This window comes from Nycticebus coucang, chromosome 20 (assembly GCF_027406575.1).
Source record: "Nycticebus coucang isolate mNycCou1 chromosome 20, mNycCou1.pri, whole genome shotgun sequence".
In the NCBI taxonomy this organism is placed as follows: domain Eukaryota; kingdom Metazoa; phylum Chordata; class Mammalia; order Primates; family Lorisidae; genus Nycticebus; species Nycticebus coucang.
In genome coordinates this window covers 57,917,865-57,941,775 of record NC_069799.1, presented here as the reverse complement: position 1 = coordinate 57,941,775, position 23,911 = coordinate 57,917,865, and the positions used below count along the sequence as shown (strand labels likewise).

Below are 23,911 nucleotides of genomic sequence, written 5' to 3'. Positions count from 1 at the left end.
TGGGAATGTCGTTTTTCTTCTGCTTGGTGCGTTTTTAAAAACAAGTGTTGTTATTAGTTGGATAAGTTTGATTTATCCTTTCTGTATTCTGCCTGATACATTTACTTCCTTTTACGAAGACCAGCAGGGACACAGGTCATCCCGCCGGGTGGGAGGTGGCTCGTTGCTGACTCAGTTTACTCTAGTTCAAGGGCGCCCTCTTCTGTTACCATAGACAAGTGCTGTCTTTAAAATCATAACACCTTGTTGGTGTCAATGAAGTTGTGCCTTCTAATATTTTCTGTAATGTTCTGATACTTTCATGTTTCTGTCACCCTATTCTTCAGCTCCTTCCTTCTTTTGCTAAAAGGCCTCCATGAGACATTTTCCTTTCTCAAGGTGCCTCTCTCTCCCTGCAAGTGCTACGGTTCCAGCTCTCTCCTCTCTCTCCCGCTAGCTTTCCAGGTCCCCTCCTTGCAAAACGCAGGGAGCCTGTACTCTGATATCAGGTCTCAAACAAAACACTCCATTGGCTGGAAGAAGAGAGACCTGAAATGCATGTCTAAGTGGGAAGTACATAGAAATTATAGGAAGTACTTTCAGATGAGGTTTTTAATCAACTGATGGGTCATGTTCACCATTAAAAGGCTCCTCCTGTAAACAAGTTGTTCAATAGCTGATATATAAAAATGTACCCCACAAGCATAATCATGTCCACTACACCCCTGAGCTACATAAAAGATTGTCAAATTATTCTCTAAAGGAATTACAGTGATTTATAAAGCATATACACAAATTCTTATTGCTCTATGTCTTAGATAATACCGTTCCAATTTTTTACCATCTTGTGTATGAAATTATTCTGACTTTAAATTGAATAATCCTTATTATAAGTGAGAGTGGGCATCATTTCAGGTACGTATTGGCTACGTATGTTTTCTTTTTCTTTCCTATGGGCTTCTTGTGTCTTCTGCCCACCCCCACCCCAGTCTAAACCAAGGCAAACCCAGAAAGTTCTTGTTTTCTCTTTCGCCAGCAGGATGATATATTAACATCTATTTTTCTAGTCTACCTTTTCACAGAGCATTTAGACTTTAGAGTTTCCTAGATTTATGTAAAGGACTTAGTTCTAACTCTCAAAGTTAAGGCATATCAATGCCTGTCTCCTGACCTTTTCTAGGTCACCCTTGAGACCTGCTAGGTTGCTTTCCACATAGGGCATGGCCATCAGATAACCCTTTCATCACACATGCTCACCACTAGAATTTCCAGTTCCTTCTTTTAATTTCTAGATTTCCCCTTTACTTTGTGAGCTAAACTATGCATCGAATTAACACGTTTCAACTAGCATTTCTAGGTATTTTTAGTTAGAGTGTCCTTTTCAGATTTCTAGCCTGCTGTTTTATGCTCTGGGTTTTCTTAGCAAATTGTAAAACTTTTCCCTCACTGGACTTAAGCATTATTATGTCTCTTCGAAATTGTTCACATCACGTAAATGTTAGCCCTTTAACAACATCGCAGTATCTCATTCATAGTTTGTGTGTAATAACTTGTGGTGTTTTTGTTTGTTTTGTTTTTGAGACAGAGTCTCCCTCTGTTGTCCTTGGTAGAGTACCATGACATCATCAGAGTTCACAGCAACCTCAAACTCTTGGGCTCAATTGATCTTCTTGCCTCAGCCTCCCAAGTAGCTGGGACTACAAGTGCCCACCACCATGCCCAGCTAGTTTTTCTATCTTTAGTAGAGATGGGGTCTTGCTCTTACTCAGGCTGGTCTTAAACTCCTGAGATCAAGGAATCCTGTCTCAGCCTCCCAGAGTGCTGGGATTATAGGCATGAGCCACCATGCCTGGCCTAACTTCTGTTTTTCAATCCCCAGTGCACTCCGTAAGGCTTGCTGGAAGAGAAAGTCGATTTGAAGAACCTTTTGCAAAGGACATCCACCAGGTGGTTGATGAAATTGTCTGTGCTATGCTGCCAGTCATCCAGGATAAACCGTTTGCGTTTTTTGGCCACAGGTATTCAGAATCTGTTTTCCAAGACATTGGGGGAGTTCATCCACTCATGAGTCTGCGGTTAACGTTGTCCATGCCTTGTGGAATGCATACCTTTTCTGTTGATTAGAGAGCATGTGGGGTAATTATGACCAATCACAACTTTTACAATTCGCCCGTTTGCAGAGTAAGAATACCTTTTTTCCTTTTTGGCAAAAAATCAACACTTGTCAAATCAAGATTCTAACAGCAACTCATATTCCATTTATTTTGAAAGTTAATGACGATATAAATGGTATATGTTTCTTAAGCTAGATTGTGTAACTGTGAGGTCAGGTCAGAGACCCTGGGGTTCTGGCTGCTTCTTGGGCAATTCCTTAGGCCAGCGGTTCTCAACCTGTGGGTGGCGACCCCTTTGGACTGTATTAAAGGTTTGTGGCATTAGGAAAGTTGAATTAGTTTCCTCCTCTATGAAGCTGGAGTAATAATAGTCCCGATTTGTGAGGATTAAGGGAACAATGATGATAAATAAATTGGCGTATAGTAAGGACTCCACACATTTTGGCTACTGTATCAATATGTATAGATCTGGTTTAACCAAACTTGAAAAATAAAAAGTGCCCATCATTCTACCACCCAGATAATGATGCTTTAAAATCTGGTTATGGGCGGCACTGTGGCTCAGTGAGTAGGGTGCTGGCCCCATACACCAAGGGTGGTGGATCCAAAGCCGGCCCCAGCCAAACTGCAACAAAAAAATAGCCAGGCATTGTGGCGGTAACCTGTAGTCCCAGCTACTCAGGAGGCTGAGGCAAGAGAATCGCCTAAGGCCAAGAGCTGGAGGTTGCTGTGAGCTGTGATGCCACGGCACTCTACCAAGGGCGACAAAGTGAGTCTCTGTCTCTAAAATGAATAAATAAATAAATAAATAAAATAAAATCTGGCTGTGTTTTCTTAGTATTTTAACATAGTGGGGACCTTTTTAAAATCTTTACTTGACCTTTTTCACTTACTGCTATGAACATCTTTCACAGCCCCCAAGTATCCATTGATTCCTGAGACATTTTATTAGTATCCTTTTGTGGATATGATTTCTTGCTATCTCTCTCTGTTATAAACAATACTTCGTTGAGCATTCTTATAGAAAATTTAGCATGCGTCTCCTATCAGTTTCTCAGGATAAATTCCCAGAAATGGTTAAATAATATGCCCATTAGCCGTATTTCCAAACTACCTGCACTTTATACTCCATCAGCAATGAACGGGGGACTGTATTTCCATTTCTTTCATAAAATATGTCAATTTATAATTTACAAATGAATAACCTCTGGCAATTTGTCTACAAAATATATCTAGATAATATCTACAGCAGTTCACCAACTCTGTGGTCCCAGTGACCTTTTTTGCTTTCAAGATGCACCTCAAAAAGTTTTTGTTTATGTGTCATGTATCAATACTTCAATATGATATATTTACCAAAATTTCAATATTTACCATATTAGAAAGTAAAACTAAAACATTTCAAAGATATTGAATTATCAACTTGTCTAAAAACATTAACAAATTTATTATATGTTGACATAAATTATATATATATATATATATTTTGAGACAGAGCCTCAAGCTGTCACCCTAGTTAGAGTGCCGTGGCATCACAGCTCACAGCAACCTCCAACTACCTCCTGGGCTCAAGCAATTCTCCTCCCTCTGCCTCCCAAGTAGCTGGGACTATAGGCGCCTGCTACAATGCCCGGTTATTTTTTTTTTGGTTGCAGCCATCATTGTTGTTTGGCAGGCCCAGGCTGGATTCGAACCCACCAGCTCAGGTGTATGTGGCTGGCACCTTAACTGCTTGAGCCACAGGTGCCGAGCCAATAATAGTATATTTTTATGGAAAAGACTACATTTCCCCCAAAAAAAAATGTAGTAAGAAGAATGGCCTTATTTTATACTTTTGCAAATCCATTTAATGTCAGACATCATAGAAAGAAGTTGAATTATTGCAATATCCCATCCCATGTCTTATAGTTTCTGGAAAACTCCACTGAGCACTCCTGAGAGAATGAGAGTTAAAAAAGGCAAATATCATTTTAGTATTTAATCCTAAAAATAGCTTTGCCCTTTGGGACCTGTTAGGGTGTGAGAAATTCCCGGGGTGCCCAGACTATACTTTGAGAAGTGCTGATAAATTCTATCTAAGGCAGTGGTTCTCAACCTTCCTAACGCCTCGACGCATTTTCATTGTTACAAAGGGGTTGCGACCCACAGTTTGAAAACCACTGATCTAAGGCATAGTGACACACATCTTTAAGGTAGGAAAGAAAATTTAGAATAATTTCCGTGTTATGGGAAACTGTATTAAATCTTATAATGAATTTTCTAGGCTGTCCCTGAGGCATTTTTTATGCTGACAAAAATCATTGAAAATATACCTTTCACGGCCAGCACTCGTGAGCTTTCCCCTTTCCTCTGTTCTATGCTCAAAGCTCCACAGCAAAATGTATATACATCAGAATGTTTTTCAAATAGTCTCCCCACTTTCCTAACTTACCCAAATTCTTTAGTATGTCTATATTTTTATAATAGCACCTATGGTTTATATTCAGAACTAAGTGTATATTGGGTTGGTTTTTTTTTTTTTTGAGACAGTCTCACTATGTTGCTCTCGGTAGAGTGCTGTGGCATCACAGCTCACAGCAACCTCAAAGCCTCGGGCTTAAGTGATTCTCTTGCCTCAGCCTCCCAAGTACCTAGGACTACGGGCGCCCACCACACGCCCAGCTATTTTTTGGTTGTAGATGTCATTGTTGTTTGGCAGGCCCGGGCTGAATTCCAACCTGCCAGCTCTGGTGTACATGGCTGGAGCCCTAGCCACTGAGCTACAGGTGCCGAGCCAAGGAACTGAGTGTATGTTGTTATCTGAAGTGTTTACGCACGAAAATTCTACGTGTGTCCTAACATTGTGATCAATGACACTTGTATAGATGTATGCTTATATGTAGATAAAATATTATAAAACATTTAGTAAGAAAAAATAAAGAAAATACACCTTTTACAAATCAGATAGGGTCATTGCTCAACTAACTTACATTTTTCTTTTGACTATAACATAATCCTCGCTGTGTTTATGATACCTGCTCCCACTGACTTTTGAGGGAGGATCACGTTTGTGTTTTCCGGTTTTAGTATGGGATCCTACATTGCTTTTATGACTGCACTACATTTGAAAGAGAAGTATCAGCTGGAACCAATGCATTTCTTTGTATCAAGTATAACTCCTCCCCATGTAAGTAATTTAGCTTTTTTTGAAGGAAGAGCAGTGGAGAAGAGGGAAACAGGGTGGGGGTGGGGTGGGGAAATGAAGCCATTAATTCCCTATCTGGCGAATGTTTGTGTAGTATGGGGATAATGGCAGGAATACTATTTTCAGTTGAACTGTCCCTCCAATCTCTTCCAATAGTCTTGTCTCTCCATTTCCCTGCACTTCATTCTGGGTCAGCTGGGCACTAAATCAGTAACTTTGCTTTCAGTAAAGTTACTGGAGCAGAGGCAGGAAAGAATACTTGAAATTTCAAATGGGGACAGTGATGTCACATTTTTAAAACTGCTGTGGCTTTTTTTTTCTTTCTTTTATTGTTAAATCATAGCTGTGTACATTATGCTGTGGCTTTTTAAACAGGGATTAAGAAGTTTCTGCAGCACTTCCTCCTATCCCCTGCCTTTCCCCCACCTCATATGGAGAAAGATGTTGGTCTGGGGTCCTTGACTTACTACGGCATCACTGATGAACTTGCTTCTCCCTGCTTTTAGAAAGAAATCATTCCCCCCACCACAATTCTGTGGATAGAGCAGTCCATTTCCCAGCCTTGATTTAATGATGTTTCCCTTCGATACAGTTTTCAGTTTATGAACAAGTACGTGATATGAAATATCAGGCCTGTGTTTTTCATGTTTCAAGTCCAAGGCCCAGGTTTCCATTCCCAAAGAAGGCGAACTGTCTGAAGAGCAAATTGTCCATTACCTTATGGCTTTTGGAGGCACTCCCAAGAATTTTATTGAGGATAAGGAACTTTTGCAACAATATATCCCCCTTCTGAAGGCAGACATACACATTATAAGGACTTGGATGTAAGTAACCGAGATAATGTTTTGGGGGGATATATATAGAAAAAGGTAGATTGGTAGTTCTGAGGCTGCTTACATTTTAAATGTTTAGTTCCTATCTTCCAAGCTTTGACCTTGAAAAAACTTTTAAAAAGAAAATAAAAAAACTTTGGTTTCATTTCCTGTGAGGCCACCTGTGCGATATTTGTATTGGCTTAGACTAGCACCTGGGCTCAGAAAGTATCTATAAAAGATAACGAGAACGTATTTTTCTTTAAAAAAACACACACACAAGGTTCAAAAAAATGTATAAACATTTTAAGAAAGGAAAAACTGTATTAAAATTGTAATGCTCAATGTATATGATGATGTTCATCATCCTGTTTCTGGTATCCCTTGCAATGGTGGAAGGCAAAGATGACTTGAGGTGATGGATATATTAATTAGCTTCCATGATGCATCTATATGGAAGTACCCAATTAATATATATCGTTATTATTTGTCAATCAAAAATGAAATTCTAAAAAAGTAATCAAAATCACTAAGGACATTCAATGCAATATAACACATGGGCAAAAGCTAGGTTTTAATAATTATGCTTTGTACAAAGATTAAACACATCATCTTTAGAGTCTTCTTACCAGACTGACAGTGGGTCTTGCTGGATGCAAGGTTCTGAGCAGTTTTCTTTAACATTTGTGTCTCATCTGTCAAAGAAGGGGTAATACTAGCACCTTTCCAGGTGCTGCGGTGAGGATTAAATGAGATCATGCTTAATAGAGGGTTTGACACATAACAGACCACAAGCCATTTTATTTTATTTATTTTATTTTGGAGACAGAGTCCCATTTTGTCACCCACAGTAGAGTGCTGTGATGTCATAGCTCATAGCAACCTTAAACTCCTGGGCTCAAGCAATCCTTTTGCCTCAGCCTCCCAGGAACCTGGGACTACTGGTGCCTGCCACAACACCGGGCTAGTTTTAGAGACAGGGTCTAACTCTTGCTCTAGCTGGTCTCAAAATCCTGAGCTCAAGCAATCCTTTTGCCTGGGTGCTGGGATGATAGGCCAAGTCAGCACGCCAGGCCTCACAAGTCATTTTTAAAAACAAAACATATTTTGTTTCATTATAAGATTTAGTACTGTGTGCCTGTGGCTCAAAAGAGTAGGGCACCGGCCCCATATACCAGAGGTGGTGGGTTCAAACCCTGCCCCAGCCAACAACTGCAAAAAAAAAAAGACAAAAAATACTGCAGAGTTTTTTCACTCCAAATAAACTCTCCAAACACCAAAAATAAAACATAAATCACTTACAGGGATATTCCACTCATACAGTTAATCGTTTCTCACTGAATCAAATTACAATAGCTACTCATAGCTATTAATTTCCTGGATTTTTCAAATCCCAAAACCTCACCCCAAATCTGCTCTCTGGATTCTTCTGTCATTCGGCCTGCTCCTTTCCTTTCTCCGTCTGATCTTACTTCTCTTACTCAATCTCATCTCCCTTCACCCTGCCTATGTCCCAGCATCTCCCAGTGTAAATAAAACCAGGTCTACAGCACGCCTCTCAATCTTCTTGCCTGTCACCATTTCCAAAATGAAAATCCGTGTTGGATGGGAGGGGTCACATGCCGGAAACTGTGACTACTCCAACTCACCGAAGCTGTCCCCATCTCTTACCTGGACTATTGTGCTTCATTTCATAATTGATATTGTCCCACAGAGCTTGAGTGTCTCTTGTCATTTTTTAACTTTTTTCCTTGTGTTTCAGTGTGGATAATTTCTACTGACTGTCTTCAAGGTCACTGATTCTTTCTTCAGCTGTGTCAAATCAATGAATGAACCTGTCAAAGGAATTCTTCATTTCCGTTACTGTTTATTTCTAGAAGTTCCACTGGCCTCTCTCTTGTCGTTTTCTTTGAAGAACTTGTCAGAGCTTGTTAACCACCTTCTCTGCCAAATCCTTTGACAAATTAATCAGCGATATTTTAAAGTCCTTATCTTTCAGTTCTGACATTTGGACCTTACCCGTGACTGATTCTTTTGCTTGTTTTGCCTCTTAACAATGGGTTGCTTGCTTGGGTGTCCTTGTTTTTTAGTTGAAAGCCAGTTATCATGTACCAAACAGTAGAAACTGCTGACTTCGGGCGGATGTCTCCTTGCCATCTCCCCTTCTCTTGCTTGTTACTCCACACACGTTTGCCTGTGGGATGACACAGGGAGTTCCTGCATGCCCTAGTCAGCCTGAGGTGTCAATCCTAGGTAGGCCTGCAGGTGGGTGGGACTTTCTAAGCATCTGTCCCTTCTCTTTGTTGCAAACAAATCTTGCCATGTGTCTGTGGTTGGCTTGGGTGGAATCTTGCCCCTTCCCACAGGTAGCAGACCCCTGCTTGGTTTTGGTGTAGGATTATTTCCTAGTCCTTCACCAGGGGCAGAGGTTCATACTTCTGTCCTTCCCCCAGCAGCCACAGAGGTGGCTTTCCCGGAGCCTCTTTCTCTCTCCTTAAATCTTGGGGTGTGATGCCCCTGCTCCAGCAGCTTAAGGCTTCTGCAGAGAATGAGAGCAGGGCCTGCCCCATTGCCACAGCTGATTCCCTGCGGCCTACCTGCCCTGCAGAGGTGGCTCTCTCTGGCCTCCTGCCTTGGCCCCAGGCTTTCTCATGACACCCAAACAGAGGCCCATGGAAAAGAACCTGGGAAGCTGAGTGATTCCATCTGGCTCTCAACACTCTGTTAAAATTCCAGCTGATTTGACTCTCCCTCGCTTTGCCACCTGAGCTGTCCATCTGCCCCACGGCTCCCTCCTGAGCCTAGCCCTTCCTTGAAATTCAGTTTTAGCTTGCCTTGCAAACACTCTCTCTGATGAGTTGAAGAAAAGTTACAATGCTGTGGTTTCTCTAGAGTTTTTTTTCTGATTGTGGGGATCAGGGAGAGGGCCAGCTTGTTTTCCCCATCCTGGGCAGGAGAAGCTGCCCTGTCTGGACCACTGGGAGAGCCACTGGATTGGCCTTGCCACATGCACTCAGTTCCCTCCCATCCATCCCACGCTCCCCCTGAGGGATGTGAGTTTGATTATGGTGTTCCTTGCCCTAAATCCTTCTGGTGACTTCCTATCTCTTAGGATGACCAAAATCCTTTATATGTGGCCTAGACTTGGCCTTGCTTGCCTCTTTTATTTTGATTTGTCCCGATGCTCCTTCCCACTTGTCCTCTGAGCAATGCCCATTAATTTCTGTGCTTTCTCTTCCCTCTTTCCCTGCTGGCTGTCCCCTTCGCCCAGTTCCTTCCTGTTCACGTTCTGAAGAGCTACCCCCTCTTTCTCTTGGGAAGATGCCTTGACTCCGTCTCACCCCAACCCTCCTGTTCCATGTTCTCAGATCACCTTGGACTCCCAGCTCTTTCCATCTCTCTGGTTTCATTAGTGTCTCTCTCCCAGCTAATCTCGGCTACAGGAGGGTAGGGACTGCTTATCCGGCGGGTCCTGGTGTCCAGCCCAGCACCTCGTGTCTAGCTCAGTAAATAGGCGTTGCTGTTTTGAGGGAACTGGGAAGAGATGGAACCAATAGAGGGGTCTGCTGGCTTGAACCCACCACCCTTGTTCTGAGCATGCCACCCTCTCCACGGAGAGCTGGGAGTTACTTAACCAGAAAGGTTGTCATTTCTAGGGATGACATTAGTACTGAGTGTAACCGGCCTCACCCTGAGTCAGACGGGGAGCCCCTGTGTTGTCTTCTGCCACTTGCCATATTTTAGAAGTTACGAAATTAGAAAATGACCTTCCCAGTGTGTCTCAGGCAGGTTCTGAGAGGTTTAAGTGCTGCCAGGGGAGGGGACCCGTTTGCATTGCTAGAGGTAGCCAAAGGGGAAGAAGTGAGTGGACCCCAAGTTTCACTGAGGTTTTTTTTTGGTTTTGGTTCTGTTTCTTTTTTTTGAGACAGAGTCTCACTGTGTCACCCTGGGTACAGTGCTGTGGCATCATAGCTCACAGCAACCTCAAACTCGTGGGCTCAAGCGATCCTCCTGATTCAGCCTCCCAGAAGCTGGGACAACAGGCGCTGCTGATTTTTCTCATTTTAGTAGTGATGGCATGTTGCTCTTGCTCAGGCTGGTCTCCAACTCCTGAGCTCAAGCAATCTATCCACTTGCCTTGACCTCCCAGAGCACTAGGGGGATTCCCTCATTGAGGTTATTAACAGGAAACAATTCTGGTATTGTGAAAAATGACTAACCTTTTTTTTTTATGTTTATAGCTTTGATAAACCCTCCGAGGCTGTTCTTTCTTGTGACTTAACGTGTTTTATTGGATCCGAAGACATAATAAAAGATATGGAAGGTGAAATTATTTTAATATTCTTGGCGGTTTTATTGAAATATGAATTTGATAGGTTTTGGTTAATGTGAACAAGCAGTTACTGCAATGAATGGAAAATGGGTTTACATTTTATTTAGCATAAAAGAAGATATGTTAGTCTTGTGTAAAACAAGAAGTCAGGTAAAAATTTAAAAATAAAGGGTACATAGAACAAAAGACCTTAGAAGTCCCTCTACCACTGGGTGTCAGGTCTTTGAGAAATCATATCTTGAAATAAACCTTTGGTTATGGTTGGTAAGGAAGTCATTCGTTATTAAATGTAATTTTGTTTGTTTCTAGCCTGGAAAGATCTAACCAGTGGAAGTTTCAACGTTCTCGGGCTTCCAGGAGATCACTTTCATCTTATGAAACCTGATAATGAGAAATTCATCAAAAACTACATAACCAAGTGTCTAGAAATAGCGTCGCTTGCTGATTGTTAATTTATTTCCCTTTTGATCTTAAAAAAGTCCAAGTGATATGGTCCTCTCCTCAGCTATTCAGATGTACTTCATTAGTTAGAGTGGGAATGATAGTTTTTACTTCTCAGGGTGATTTGTGGTCTATAAATGTATTTCTCCGAGGAGGATTTACGTATTGAGGAATGAAAGACACACAGGTTAAGAATACTCCTGGCAGAGTCTTTTATCTTGCTATTCAAATCTTACATGATTCTCATCTGTGGGAGGTTTGTCAATGAACTTTTTATGCTTAGTAAATTATCCATTTTTCTTCAGTTATTTTAATGGCGAAAATGATTAACCAGGGGAAATGCTTATAATTATTGTTTCACCAACATACCGCAACTCAAAGCTCCATCGAATCTGTTGAAATGTAGCAGAGTTCCATTTATAAGAACATGAAATGTTTCATTAAAAGAAGATGGCCTTAAATAATTACTGTTGCCTGTACCAGCAAGTCCCTGGCCCCTTTTCTAAGGACTTGCTCCCCTCCCAATTGCTGGTTGGCTCTTTGTGGCCCTGGAACCCTGGCAATGATTTGCTGGGACCTGGGGTCAGCCCTCCCACAACCAATCCAGAGTCAAGCACAAATGTCAGGCCTAATGGGCTGCCAAAGCTTCACCCTGCCTGCCTTAACCTTGACATAGGGAGAAACAAACCAGAACCAAGAGAACAAGAAAAGCAAAAATAGGGAAGATCAGCTAAGTCACAATAATGGTGGAACACGGCAAATGGGATGGGTACATGCCTAAGCAAGGGGGTGAAGGCTTTCTGGGCCCCAGAGGCTGCTTCTGCTCTGAACTCTGTCCATTCCCAAACTGTGTTTGTTTCTTCAAGGCCTGACTCTACAATCAGACCCTGGATTTCTTTATTTCCTTCCGATTGTCACAATAAACTCCGCTACTTAATGTGACTGATGTCTCTTCCTTACAGCCCATACGCTTAATGTACCATGTTTATGACCATAAAATGTGGGCTTATGTATTTTGTTACTAATTTTACATAACGGACGTAAGATCTCAGTGAATAAAACTAAGGAAAACGCATACAGGAGGAATTTTTCATTATTTATCATTCTTTTCTTTTTTTTTTTGTAGAGACAGAGTCTCACTTTATGGCCCTCGGTAGAGTGCCGTGGCCTCACACAGCTCACAGCAACCTCCAACTCCTGGGCTTAAGCGATTCTCTTGCCTCAGCCTCCCAAGTAGCTGGGACTACAGGCGCCTGCCACAACGCCCGGCTATTTTTTGGTTGCAGTTTGGCCGGGGCCGGGTTTGAACCCGCCATCCTCGGTATACGGGGCCGGCGCCTTACCGACTGAGCCACAGGCGCCGCCCTTATCATTCTTTTCTTCAAGTTCAAATAATATAAAATTAATGATGGGGGGTGGCTTTGAGTTAGAATTCATGTTATAAATTTGGACTATAAAATAGTCTCAGGCAAATTGTGTTGAATGTTTAGTATGTGATGTCCTTTACCTCTTAGATACTGTCCCTAGAGCCCCCTTTACCAAAGGATTGGTACAAAAGCAATTTGGATCTGTGACTATTGCTTTAAAATATCTGTCAATATAGCCTGCAGATGGGATTCTGGCTAGGTGGCTGAGGCTGGGCTTGGGGGGTGGATGGAGTCCACGTAAGAATAGCCCTAAGAGGGACGGCACCTGTGGCTCAGTGACTAGGGTGCTGGCCCTATATACTGAGGGTGGCGGGTTAAAACCTGCCCCGACCAAACTGCCACAAAAAAATAGCCAGGCCTTGTGGTGGGCACCTGTAGTCCCAGCTAGTTGGGAGGCTGAGGCAAGAGAATCACCTAAGCCCAAGAGCTGGAGGTTGCCGTGAGCTGTGATGCCACAGCACTCTACCGAGGGTGACAAAATAAGACTCTGTTTCTAAAAGAAAAAAAAAAAAGAATAACTCTAAGAGTTTCAAAGCCCTTGATCGCAAGAAACCAGGCCAGTCATGGATGATATTTTCTCTTTGAGAGACTTGGGCCTTGGCTTCATGTGGAAGACTTCTGACTACCTTTAGCCTAAAGCTAGTAAAGACCCTCATCTTTACTGTCAAAAATTTCCAGATTAATAGCCTAGGATGAAGGAGAGAAAAGGAGGGAGAGGGGAAGGAAGGGGGTGAGTTGATGGAAGGATAGTAGGGGGACCACACCTATGGAGCACATTGCAAGTACAAGTTGGATCTACCAGGTGTAGAACACAAATGTCTTAATGCTGTAATTGGGTAAATGAGGTGAAAGCTATGTTGATTAGTAGGATGTAAGCACTTCAATTTGTACAAATAATCAACACACCGAATCCCATAATGGCATAAATGTATTTATGATCTATGTACAAATGACTGAATTAAAAAAAAAAGAGAAGACTGAGCCAGTCGAGCAGCACAGCCATTTTGAATTTGTCTGTGCCATTGCTCCGCCAGCTAGAATAAAGCTCTTCCTCTTAAAAAAAAAAGTCCAGATTAAAAAAAAAAAAAAATCAACTTTGATTTTTTTAAACTACATTTTCAAGATAACTATGATTCCCTTAAAGTTATAAGACATAATGCAGAGAGATAAATCTGTGTCATTTTTTAAGCTAATTTCTCTTCCTGGTAACCACTGTGAGAAATTATAGTGTAATTTTTCAACCACAGGACATTCCACCACTGTGGGATCCCCCTGCTGCCCTGGTGTGGCCCCACCACCTTCCTCCTCCCTGGCAATCACTGTTCTGTTCTCTAAGTCCATAATGTTACCCTTTCAAGAATGTAACATAATTAGAATCAAACAGCTTGTAAAGTTTTGGGATTGGTTTATCCCACTCAGCGAGATTCCCTGGAAATTCATCTAGCAGATCAGAGGGTTTTTGCTTTTGTTTTAAGTATCATGTAGTCAGTTTATCCCCTGGCCATACCATAGACAACCCAAATTTTTATGCAGGGAGTAGAAGGACACTGTTTTAGGGGATATTTATCCTGTGGGCTCTCAAGCAGGTTTGGGGGCTGTAAAAATGAGACTATCTTCCTTCAAACACCCTGTGTACAACAAGAAAGACTGAGTCGTAAGTCAATATTATATTCCAGATTTTACATATTCGCTCTGATAAAACTGAACGCACAGGGCGCAGCAGTCGTAATGTTTAACGCTAGACACATTTTAGTTGTTTTTTTATTTGTCTTAAACATAAAAACTTAAAGAAAACCAGTAGATATTTCCTTGGGTGTTTTTTTCTTTCTTTCTTTTTTTTCTTGTTTTTTTTTTTTGCAGTTTTTGGCCTGGGCTAGGTTTGAACCCACCACCTCCAGCATATGGGGCCCTACTCCTTTGAGCCACAGGCACTATAGATGGACTTACAAAATTAAAAAAAAAAAAAAAAAAAAAACATGTTCAGCTGATTTGTTGTTTTTTTTTTTTTTTTTGTAGAGACAGTCTCACTTTATGGCCCTCGGTAGAGTGCTGGGGCCTCACACAGCTCACAGCAACCTCCAACTCCTGGGCTTAAGCGATTCTCTTGCTTCGGCCTCCCAAGTAGCTGGGACTACAGGCGCCCGCCACAATGCCCGGCTATTTTTTCGTTGCAGTTTGGCTGGGGCCAGGTTTGAACCCGCCACCCTCGGTATATGGGGCCAGCGCCTTACCGACTGAGCCACAGGCACCCCCCGATTTGTTGTGTTTTATGTAGCATTTGCTGTAATAGGAAGGTAGGGTTATTACCTTCCTATTAGAAGGTTTTCTCCTGCAGTTCTGTAAGAGTGATGTTATTTTCCCTCTACAGTGGGGGCTTAGTAAGGTGAACTGACTTGACCCAGGGCACCCAGCAAGTTGGTCACAGAGTGAGGACTAGAACTAGGCATGTCTGTGACTCCACTCTCTGCGTCAGTAACAAAGGAGTGGTCTTGTTATTGATCCTTAATAACCTGATTTTATTAAGCCAATAATACTACCTGACTGTGTTGGTGTAGACAATCAGATAAGCCACGAGAACAAATAATCGCTAAATCTTTGTATACACACTACCCAAGGAATACCTTCCTGAAAGAATGTTTATAGTCACCTACTTAAAGAAGAATTTCGCGAACTAAGTAGCTCCAGCATACTCCTAATTAAGTATTCTAATTCATGATAATAGCAAAAATATCCACGCTGCATAGAGTTAACAGTGCATCTTCCCCATAAACGTGAGGACACGATACCATTATGAAAGCTTCAAAAAAGAAAAATTTCTCATGCTGAATTTTAAATGCCGTATTTTTCTATCAGTTCTTTCGCTGTAGAAATATAGGCACTCATCGCATCTTCCTTCGACAACCCTAGAAAGATACAAACAGGTTCTCTCTCTGATTACTGTATTGGGACATCAAGAAAGTTTGTTTTAAACTTATTAACAAATTACAAACCTTTTTGGAGGTTCCACGCTTCCCATTTAGCCTTGCCCTTTAAATCTAACATGGCTGGACACTCTGCCAAAGGAAGGAGAAATATTCTCAAGTTTACTTTGTACTGTTTACTTGTATAAACACTGTACCAATGAAATGGACTATTTTTTAAAGGATGATCTGATACCAATATTAATGTCTCCAAGTATAGCTTGTTTGTAAAGCCCGTATAGTTCCTTCAGTTCGTCGTCATCTGGCCTTGATTTCAGCTTCCTGACATCTTCTGCAGCTCTGTCAAAATCAGCCTAAAGAAAAAAAAAAGCCACACACACAGTGCATTTGCTAACTTTATTATTATTTCTTTTTTTTTTTGAGACAGGGTCTCACTCTGTCACCTGGATTAGAGTGAAGTGGCATCATCATAGCTCACAGCAACCTCAGTCTCTTGGGTTCAAGTGATCCTCTTACCGCAGCCTCCTGAGTAGCTAACTATAGGTGCATGCCAGCACACCAGCTAGTTTTTCTATTTTTATTTTTCTTTTTGAGACAGAGTCTCACTTTGTTGCCCTTGGTAGAGTGCCATGGCATCATAGCTCACAGCACCCTCAAACTCTCGGGCTCAAGTGATCTTCTCGCCTCAGTCTCCCAAGTAGCTGGGACTACAGCACCTACTACAATGCCTGGCTATTTTTCAGAGACTGGGTCTCGCTCTTGCTCAGGCTGGTCTTGAACCCCTGAGCTTAAGCAATCCACCTGCCTCAGCCTCCCAGAGTGCTAGGATTACAGGTGTGAACCACCGTGCCCAGCCCATTTGCTAACTTTAGACAGGGCTGGTACCAGTGGAAGGCATGGACGACCAAAGTGGGGGAGCTTGAAGGGTAACTATTCCTACTTGATCCCACCAGAGTCACCCTAACTTATTTGCACTCTCCTTGGTTTATCTTTCCTAGTACTTACCTGATATATAGATAAAATATGGAGAGTAAAATAAAATTCTAATTTATTTATTTAGGTTTTTTTTTGTTGAGACAGAGACTCACTATGTGGCCCTTGGTAGAGTGTCATGGCGTCACAGCTCACAGCAACCTCAAACTCTTAGGCTTTAAGCAATTCTCTTGCCTCAACCTCCCAAGTAGCAGGAACTACAGGTGCCCGCCACAACGCCTGGCTATTTTTTTATTGTAGTTGTCATTGTTGTTTCGCCAGCCTGGGCTGGGTTTGAACCCACCGCCTCCAGGGTATGTAGCTGGTGCCCTAACTGCTGAGCTATGGGCACTGAGTCTAAAATAAAATTCTTAAAACTGAAAATATTCAATTTCTCTTAAAAAAAACAAAAAAGCATTCCCCTGTACGCAGCTGTCCTAATCACCTCATGAGCAGGACCTTCCCCTGTTTTACCACACGGAGCGGTTTGCTGACAATAACACCTTGGCCAGGGCATTTCTCCCCCAGTGCCCTTGGGCCCAGGTCCTTCGACATCACTGTTGTTTATACCTACTTAGTGGCCTGGGAGTTTCTGAGGGCAATCAGTATTCCTGATATAGTTGAATTGCTTCTCCATACTCCTTTCAACGCTGAAACCAAAAATTATAAGGCTTATATTTTTACTGATCTCTAATCCTATGGTCCCCAAACCAGGAACAAAGCTACACAGCAGAAGGTGAGCGGCAGGCAAGTGAGCGAACCTTTACCTGTATTTCTAGCCGCTCCCCATCACGCGCATCACCGCCTGCGCTCCGCCTCCTGTCAGATCAGCTGCAGCATTAGATCCTCACCGGAGTGTGAACCCTACTGTACACTGCAGATGTGAGGAAGTTAGCTTGTGTGCTCTCTATGAGAATTTAATGCCCACTACCTCCCAACTGTAGAAAACCTGTCTTCCATGAATCCGGACCCTGGTGCCAAAAAGACTGAGGAGTGCTGATTTAGCTAACTTAGATTTGATTAAGGAAGTTATCTATATTAACATACTCAAGGAGTAAGTACATTTATATATTTCCTGGAAACTTTTTATACACCTGCACTCGGGAAACCTTTGACCTTCCTTACTCCCCCCACGCTGGCCCAGGGCTCTCAGACCAGGCCGGGGCCAGTAACCACCTCCTTGGCCTGTTCTACACAGGGAAGAAGTTCAGCTTTGCCTCCCCTGGAGCCCACGTGGTCCCAGATAGTTTACCCTTTTGCTCTTTTAGAACCTCTTAGTTTATACTATACATACGCAAAGGGGTTTGATGATAATTTTCCTTAATACCATTTTTAAGGCTATAAACTGCATTTCACCTTTTATTATTGGTTTTAAGTTGGGCAGAAGCAGGAACTGTCAGTAGCCTGGGGAGCAAACAAGGGAAGCTGAATGAATCGTGCTAGTCCCCAGCCCCCACATTTCTTCTCTTTTGGTTCAAAGGCCTAGGAAGAAAGTGGATCGCTCCACTGTAACCTCAGAACCCCTGTGAGCTCAGCAGAGTTGCTGGGTCAAGTTTCCACTCAGTCCTCCCAAACAGGACACAGTTGCACAATTAGAACATTTGTTTTGTGAAGAACAAAGATCACCTCTAAATTGGAGACCAGGCTCTCCAACCTAAATAACTTAAAAAATGGCCCATTTTCTTAACATGTGACAAGCAGAGCCTTGTCTTTCTAAGTGTCTTTCTAGGAAACTGTCAGCAGCTTTATATATAACGGTTAAGACACACAGGCTGTGTGACCGTGGGCCAGTTACTCAACCTCTCTGTGTCTGTTTCTTCATCTGGCAGATGAGGCAATAATAGCACCTATGCACAAACTTGTGAGAAGTATTTTAAATAAGGAAAGGGTGTAAAGCACTTAGAATAGTGCATATTGTGAGTGTTCAATAAATGTTAGCTATTACTTTTATTATAACCTTTTTGGGGGAAAATTAGATCTAGGAAAATACTGAAAACAGATCTGTAAGGACGCAAGACATGAGAAATACCTAAGAGTGTGACAAAGAACAAAGTTGTTTTTATATACTCAGCTTTCTAACTTGGGTAGAAGAGTAGAGACTAGAAAGAAATATACTAAAAGACATAAATAGTAATTGCCTCTGATTATTGGTAAGTCTTCTGGTTTTATATAATATTTTCTATACTCCCTAAATTTTCTATAATGTGCACATAGTGTGCTTATAGTAAGAACAAAATTCAAATGCAACATGAGTAGTTAGGGCTTCCTAAGGGCAAGGCAAGGCCAAGGCTATTCAGAACAGCTTTATTTTTTGGGGGGGAGGGACAGTTTCACTCTGTTACCCTAGAGTTGAGTGCCCTGTGGCGTCCTAGCCCACAGCAACCTCAAACTCTTGGGCTCAAGTGATCTTCTTGCTTCAGCCTCCTGAGTAGCTGGGACTCTAGGCAGCTGCCACAACTCTTAGGTGGTTTTTCTATTTTTAATAGAGACAGGGTTTTGCTCTTGTTCAGGGTGGTCTCCAAATCCTGAGCTCAAGCAGTCCACCTGCCTCGGCCTCCCAGAGTGCCAGGCTTACAGGTGTGAGCCACGGCGCCCGGCCCCTCTGCAGGTTTCTTATCCATCTCAGATATGCTGTTTGCTATCAAGTCTCAGGTCATTTCTCCACTGACAGCAACTCAATTTGTTTTTCGGTAAGCCAATCCCTGATTAGAATTCTAAGCCTTCTAAAAAACCATATGAGGCCTCTGCCTTCCAGGAATGAGTTTCTGAAGAATTATTCTTCGTCCTTTGTGTGGTGCTGAACCTTACAAAGATCTAATGAGGCTGAGCTTGGTGGCTCGGGCTCAGCATGGTACTGTAATCCCAGCACTTTGGGAGGACAGGGTGGGAGGATCAAGTGAGGCCAGGAGTTTGGGATCAGCCTGAGCAACTTTGTGAGACCCTCTACCAAAAATTAAAAAATTAGCCAAGCATAATGGTGTGCACCTCTCGTCCCAGCTCTTCTGGAGGCAGAGGTGGGAGGATCACTTCAGCCTAGGAGTTTGAGGCTGCAGTGAGCTATGATGACACCACTGCAAGACCCCATCTCAAGAAATAAAAATCTAATAAAAGCGTTGGACCCTTGGCACAGAAGAGCTAAACCCCAACAGTTTCCCACACCATTGCAAGGACCCCTCTCTTCCCTCCCTCTCCGGGGGTGGAGCCCAGCTGTAGAACTGTGCCCAGCCCTCAACTCAATAGTTCCTGGTTTTGTTTGTTTTTTTTGAGTCAGAGTCTTACTACGTCACCCTCGGTAGAGTGCCATGGCATCACAGCTCACAGCAACCTCCATCTCTTGGGCTTAAGTGATTCTCTTGCCTCAGCCTCCCAAGTAGCTGGGACTACAGGTACCCCCCACAACGCCTGGCTATTTTTCGGTTGTACTTGTCATTGTTGTTTGGCGGGCCTGGGCTGGATTCGAACCCACCAGCTCTGGTGTATGTGGCTGGCGCCCTAGCCGCTGAGCTACAGGAGCCAAGCCAATACATTCCTGCTTTAAGGTGTTGTTCTGATGGACCATCCTCCAGGAGGCCTTTCCCACCCACCATGATGAGCTGTGTAGCAGAAAGAACATTGGCTGTTTCTCAATGCTCAGTGACTCCCAGCTTTCACATGCACTGCCCTGGTACTCTCTCCTCGGAGACGCAGCTTCAGCCACAGAAAGATCATATCAAGTCTCAGCAAGAAGGTGTTAGGGCTAAACACAATTAAGCATGTAAAATGTCCTTGATATGGTTCTGGGGACTGCACCCTTCCAGAGCTCATCACACATGTCATACTAATTCACAAACATGCGGAGCGCCTGTGATGGGCCAGGCCTGTGCGTGGTGGACAGGGATGAGCAGGGGGCCTGGAGCAGGGGGCTGGAGGGAGCTCAGTGGGAGATGAGCAGGTCAATACTGAACCTGGGAGACTTGCTGCCAGGGAGAAGCAGCCGTTGCTCTGGGAACACAGAGAAGGCAGCACCAAGGGGATGGACGTGGAAGAAGCCTTTCCTAGGAGATGGTGCTTGCACTGACCCAGTGTTTGCTGGGTGCACAGGGCAGCAGGCAGTGTGGACAGACTAGGGGCCAATGTACAGGCTGGCTGGGAGGCTTTTGTTTGCTTCCCTACATATCCATAATAGAAGCGGGTATAAATATTCACCTTGGGAGCAATAGCAGAGCCTTACAAACTGCTGGCAGGTGGTGCAAGCCTGCTCTGAGCCTTGTAAGAACATCCTTGTTGGATGGATTAATGAGGGAGTGAATCTTAGGAGGATCAGAAAGTTAGCATAGGTGAGACACAGCTTTAAAGGTACCACTGTTGATATTCAATTCCCAAGCATTCTGGACAAAGGGAATCAGCTTTGTAATATTCCTGTGCTACTGTGGAGCTCGGCTTGCTGCTCGGGAAGGAACTTCAGCTTCTGCTGAGCTGATCCCCTTGGACCTGGGTTCTCAGCACCTAGTGGAACATTAAGCACACAACCTTCCTACTGAGATGCGAACTGCCTTAAGGCTACTAAGGTTCTCCCTGACCCCTGTCCTGTTCATGCTTTCAGCACAAGGCCCCCCTGACTCCACCTTTGGTGTCAGCAGTTATGCCAGTGTCCTTGACATTGGATACATCATGCCTTGTGTGCTGACTACTCCACCCTTTGGGTAAATTTTCTTTCACTCTTTTTTTTGAGACAGAGTCTCATTCTGTTGCCCAGGCTAGAGTTGCACCATCTTAGTTCACTGCAACCTCCAGGTCCTGGGCTCGGGCAATCCTCCTGCATCAGCCTCCTAAGTAGCTGAAACTATAGGCTGCCACCACAATGCCCAGATAATTTTTCTATTTTAATAGCACCAGGGTCTCATTCTTGCTCAGGCCGGTCTTGAACTCCTGACCTCAAGAGATCCTCCTGCCTCAGCCTCCCAAGAGTGCTGGAATTACAGGCCTGAGCCACTGCGCCCAGGCTTCCTTGCACATCTCACCCCAGCTGAAGACAGTTTCTGATGTGACTCTCACCTAATCTAAATTTCTGTGGACAAAGCACATGGTCATCCCACACATGGGGTTGCCAAAGGTCTTTTTGAGCAATTCTTTCCCATTGAGGAACTGAATGAGGAAGATCAAAAGCTCTCACACTCAAGGAATTGCACAGTTCTGAGGTCACCCCAAAGTCGGGGGGGTGGGTAGGGAAAGGGTTTGGGAGATGGGAGTTAGTTATTTGCCAATTGTAAAATCATGAGTCCTCTAGACTTGAATAGATGCATCTTCTTAGGAGAATCGTTTAGCTTCATCATCTAAAAGAGAAATTTGACTAAGATAACCATCAGCTCTCCTTAAAGCTGTGGTGAGGACGGAAACATATTGTAGTTTTAAAATATAACTGGGGCCAGGCATGGTGTCTCACACCTGTCATCCTAGCACTCTGGGAGGCTGGGGCAAGTGGACTGCTTGAGCTCAGGAGTTCAAGACCAGCCTGAGCAGGAATGAGACCTGTCTTCACTAAAAAGAGAAAATAAAAAAATAAATAACTAGCCTGGCATGGTGGTGCAGGACAGTAGTCCCTGCTTCTCAGGAGGTGGAAGCAAGAGGATTGCTCGAGCCCAGGAGTTTGAGGTTTCTGTGTGCTATGACGCTACAGCACTCTATCCAGGGTGACAGAGCGAGGCTCTGTCTCAAACTAAGTAAGTAAATAAAATTGGGGAGCTACTGATGAATTAGAAATTCCATTTATTTTGCTGCTTCCGTGAAAGTCCACCAGGAAGGACTACTTATTCCAGTAGAAAGAAGCAGGTGACTTCTGCTTGCCATCTTTCCCCTTGCTTCCTCTAACTGGGCCATCGGTAGCATCTTGGCAGGACACCAGTCCCTGTGTGACGCCTGCACAAAGCAGTTAAATTATAAAGGAGGGGGAGGTTTAAATACGTCAGCCAGCTGCTGGGTGTCTTTTTAAAAAGTTATTTTCAGCTCTGCGCCCATAGCACAGTGGTTACCGTGCCAGCCACATACACGGAGGGTGGCGGGTTCGAGCTCAGCCAGGGCCAGTTAATCAACTGCAACAAAAAATAGCTGGGCCTTGTGGCCGGCACCTGTAGTCCCAGCTACTTGGGAGGCTGAGGAAAGAGAATCGCTTAAGCCCAAGAGATGGAGGTTGCTGTGAGCTGTGAAGCCATGGCACTCTACCGAGGGCAACATAGTGAGACTCTGTCTCAAAAACAAACAAACAAACAAAAAAAAACTAAGTTATTTTCCTCCAATATTTTTAATGCTCAAATGGATTGTTGGTAGATATCATCATCACAGTCAAAATTAATATATCTTAGCATGCTGCTTTCCTGGGATGTTCTTCGATCAAAAACATGTTGAAAGCAAACAACAAAAAACAAAGTACTAGGCTTTTAAAATAAATAAATAAATAATAGATGTGCGTAGACATATGTACATTTACTCATTCACACATACACATGTGCAAAAGGACTTACTAGGAACCCACCATGTTAGCAGTGGTTATCACCTGGGGGGAGGAGTTCCTAATGATTTTTACTTTATATTTGTTCTCTTTTTCAAAGTTTTCACCCTTAACATATATACAGATGGTGCCAAAAAATGTAGACACATTTTAAGAAAGGAAAAAACTATTAAAATTATAATATATATGCAGATAACAAAAGATGAATACAAGTCCCGTTGAGCACCTCTTATAATTGCAGAAGTCAAAGTTATTCTCAAAGTTATTGAGAATTACAATGACAATTTTTTCCTTTCTTAAAATGTATCTACATTTTTTGGCATTCCCTGTATTTTTTTTTTTTTTTTCACATACCAGTAAAACAGTATTTTAAAACCGGACCTTCGTGGGGGGGGGGGAGGAAAAGCAGAGAGAGGGAAGGAGGGAGGGGGTGGGGCCTTGGTGTGTGCCACACCTTCTGGGGGCAAGACATGATTGCAAGAGGGACTTTACCTAACAAATGCAACCAGTGTAACCTGGCTTATTGTACCCTCAATGAATCCCCAACAATAAAAAAAAAAAAACCGGACCTTCAAAGATCTGTGCAGAAAGACACCTGCCTACCAGATCTCCAGAGGGCGCACCGAGCAAGGGGGTGCAGGGTGAAACCCCAGACGCCCTCGTCTCCCTCTGGGAGATGGCAAGGGGGGCGGAGCAGGGTCCGTTGTGAGCTCCCGGGCGCGGTGCCCGCCTTTCCGTTCCCGATGGTTTAACCACCCGACGGGTTGCCATGGGGAGCCCCGGCTCGGTGTCAACAGACTGCACGGGTTTGGTCTACATTGCAATCGGGGGGCGCTCTGAAAGGAGTTAAAGTGTCCTCAGGGTCGCCGCAGAGCGCTCCTGGGGGCCCTCACGCCCCACTCGAGTGAGCGCCTCCCTCGCGAAGCATTCCCCGCAGTCCCGCGCGGCCTCCCGAGCCCGTGTTACCTGCAAGGACATAGCGACCGGTCGGCGAGCCTGCCCTCGGCGCACCAGCTCCCGGGCCTGCGCCCCACCTCCTCTTAAAGAGCGCTCTTGTCCGCCGGCCGCTGCCATTGGCCGCGCTCCAGGCCCAGCCGGCTCCCATTGGCCGCGCTCTGCGCCCGCCTGGAACGGGTCTGAGCGGTGAGCTGCCCGGCCCCCAAGTCCCCAGCTGTTGCTGTCCCAGCTACTAGAAGGCGAAGCGAAGAGAATTTCAATAAACAACACTCAGCTCTTGGCCTGCT

At 43.7% G+C, this 23,911-nt stretch overlaps 2 protein-coding genes across 6 annotated transcripts in view; one reads left to right on the top strand and one right to left on the bottom strand.

The window, feature by feature from the left end:
• The window catches only part of OLAH (oleoyl-ACP hydrolase), a 22,511-nt gene extending 9,747 nt beyond the window's left edge, over positions 1 to 12,764 (top strand). For all 4 annotated transcript variants that reach the window (XM_053573240.1, XM_053573239.1, XM_053573241.1 and 1 more), the window contains 5 exons: positions 1,859 to 1,997; positions 5,160 to 5,259; positions 5,932 to 6,101; positions 10,331 to 10,413; positions 10,732 to 12,764. In XM_053573240.1, the coding sequence (XP_053429215.1) occupies positions 1,859 to 1,997; positions 5,160 to 5,259; positions 5,932 to 6,101; positions 10,331 to 10,413; positions 10,732 to 10,874 (635 nt within the window). In that variant the 3' untranslated portion in view covers positions 10,875 to 12,764. The remainder of the gene's footprint in view (positions 1 to 1,858; positions 1,998 to 5,159; positions 5,260 to 5,931; positions 6,102 to 10,330; positions 10,414 to 10,731) is intronic.
• Positions 10,668 to 23,911, bottom strand: ACBD7 (acyl-CoA binding domain containing 7). 2 transcript variants are annotated; one of them, XM_053573243.1, is made up of 4 exons: positions 23,634 to 23,911; positions 15,447 to 15,564; positions 15,281 to 15,343; positions 10,668 to 10,803 (listed from the first exon to the last, which is right to left on the bottom strand). In XM_053573243.1, exons 1-4 carry the CDS (start codon positions 23,739 to 23,741, stop codon positions 10,790 to 10,792), a joined length of 303 nt encoding a protein of 100 aa, XP_053429218.1. In that variant the 5' UTR covers positions 23,742 to 23,911; the 3' UTR covers positions 10,668 to 10,789. The 2 variants fall into 2 exon arrangements, with proteins under 2 accessions (XP_053429218.1, XP_053429217.1); XM_053573242.1 differs by lacking the exon at positions 10,668 to 10,803 and adding an exon at positions 14,034 to 15,193.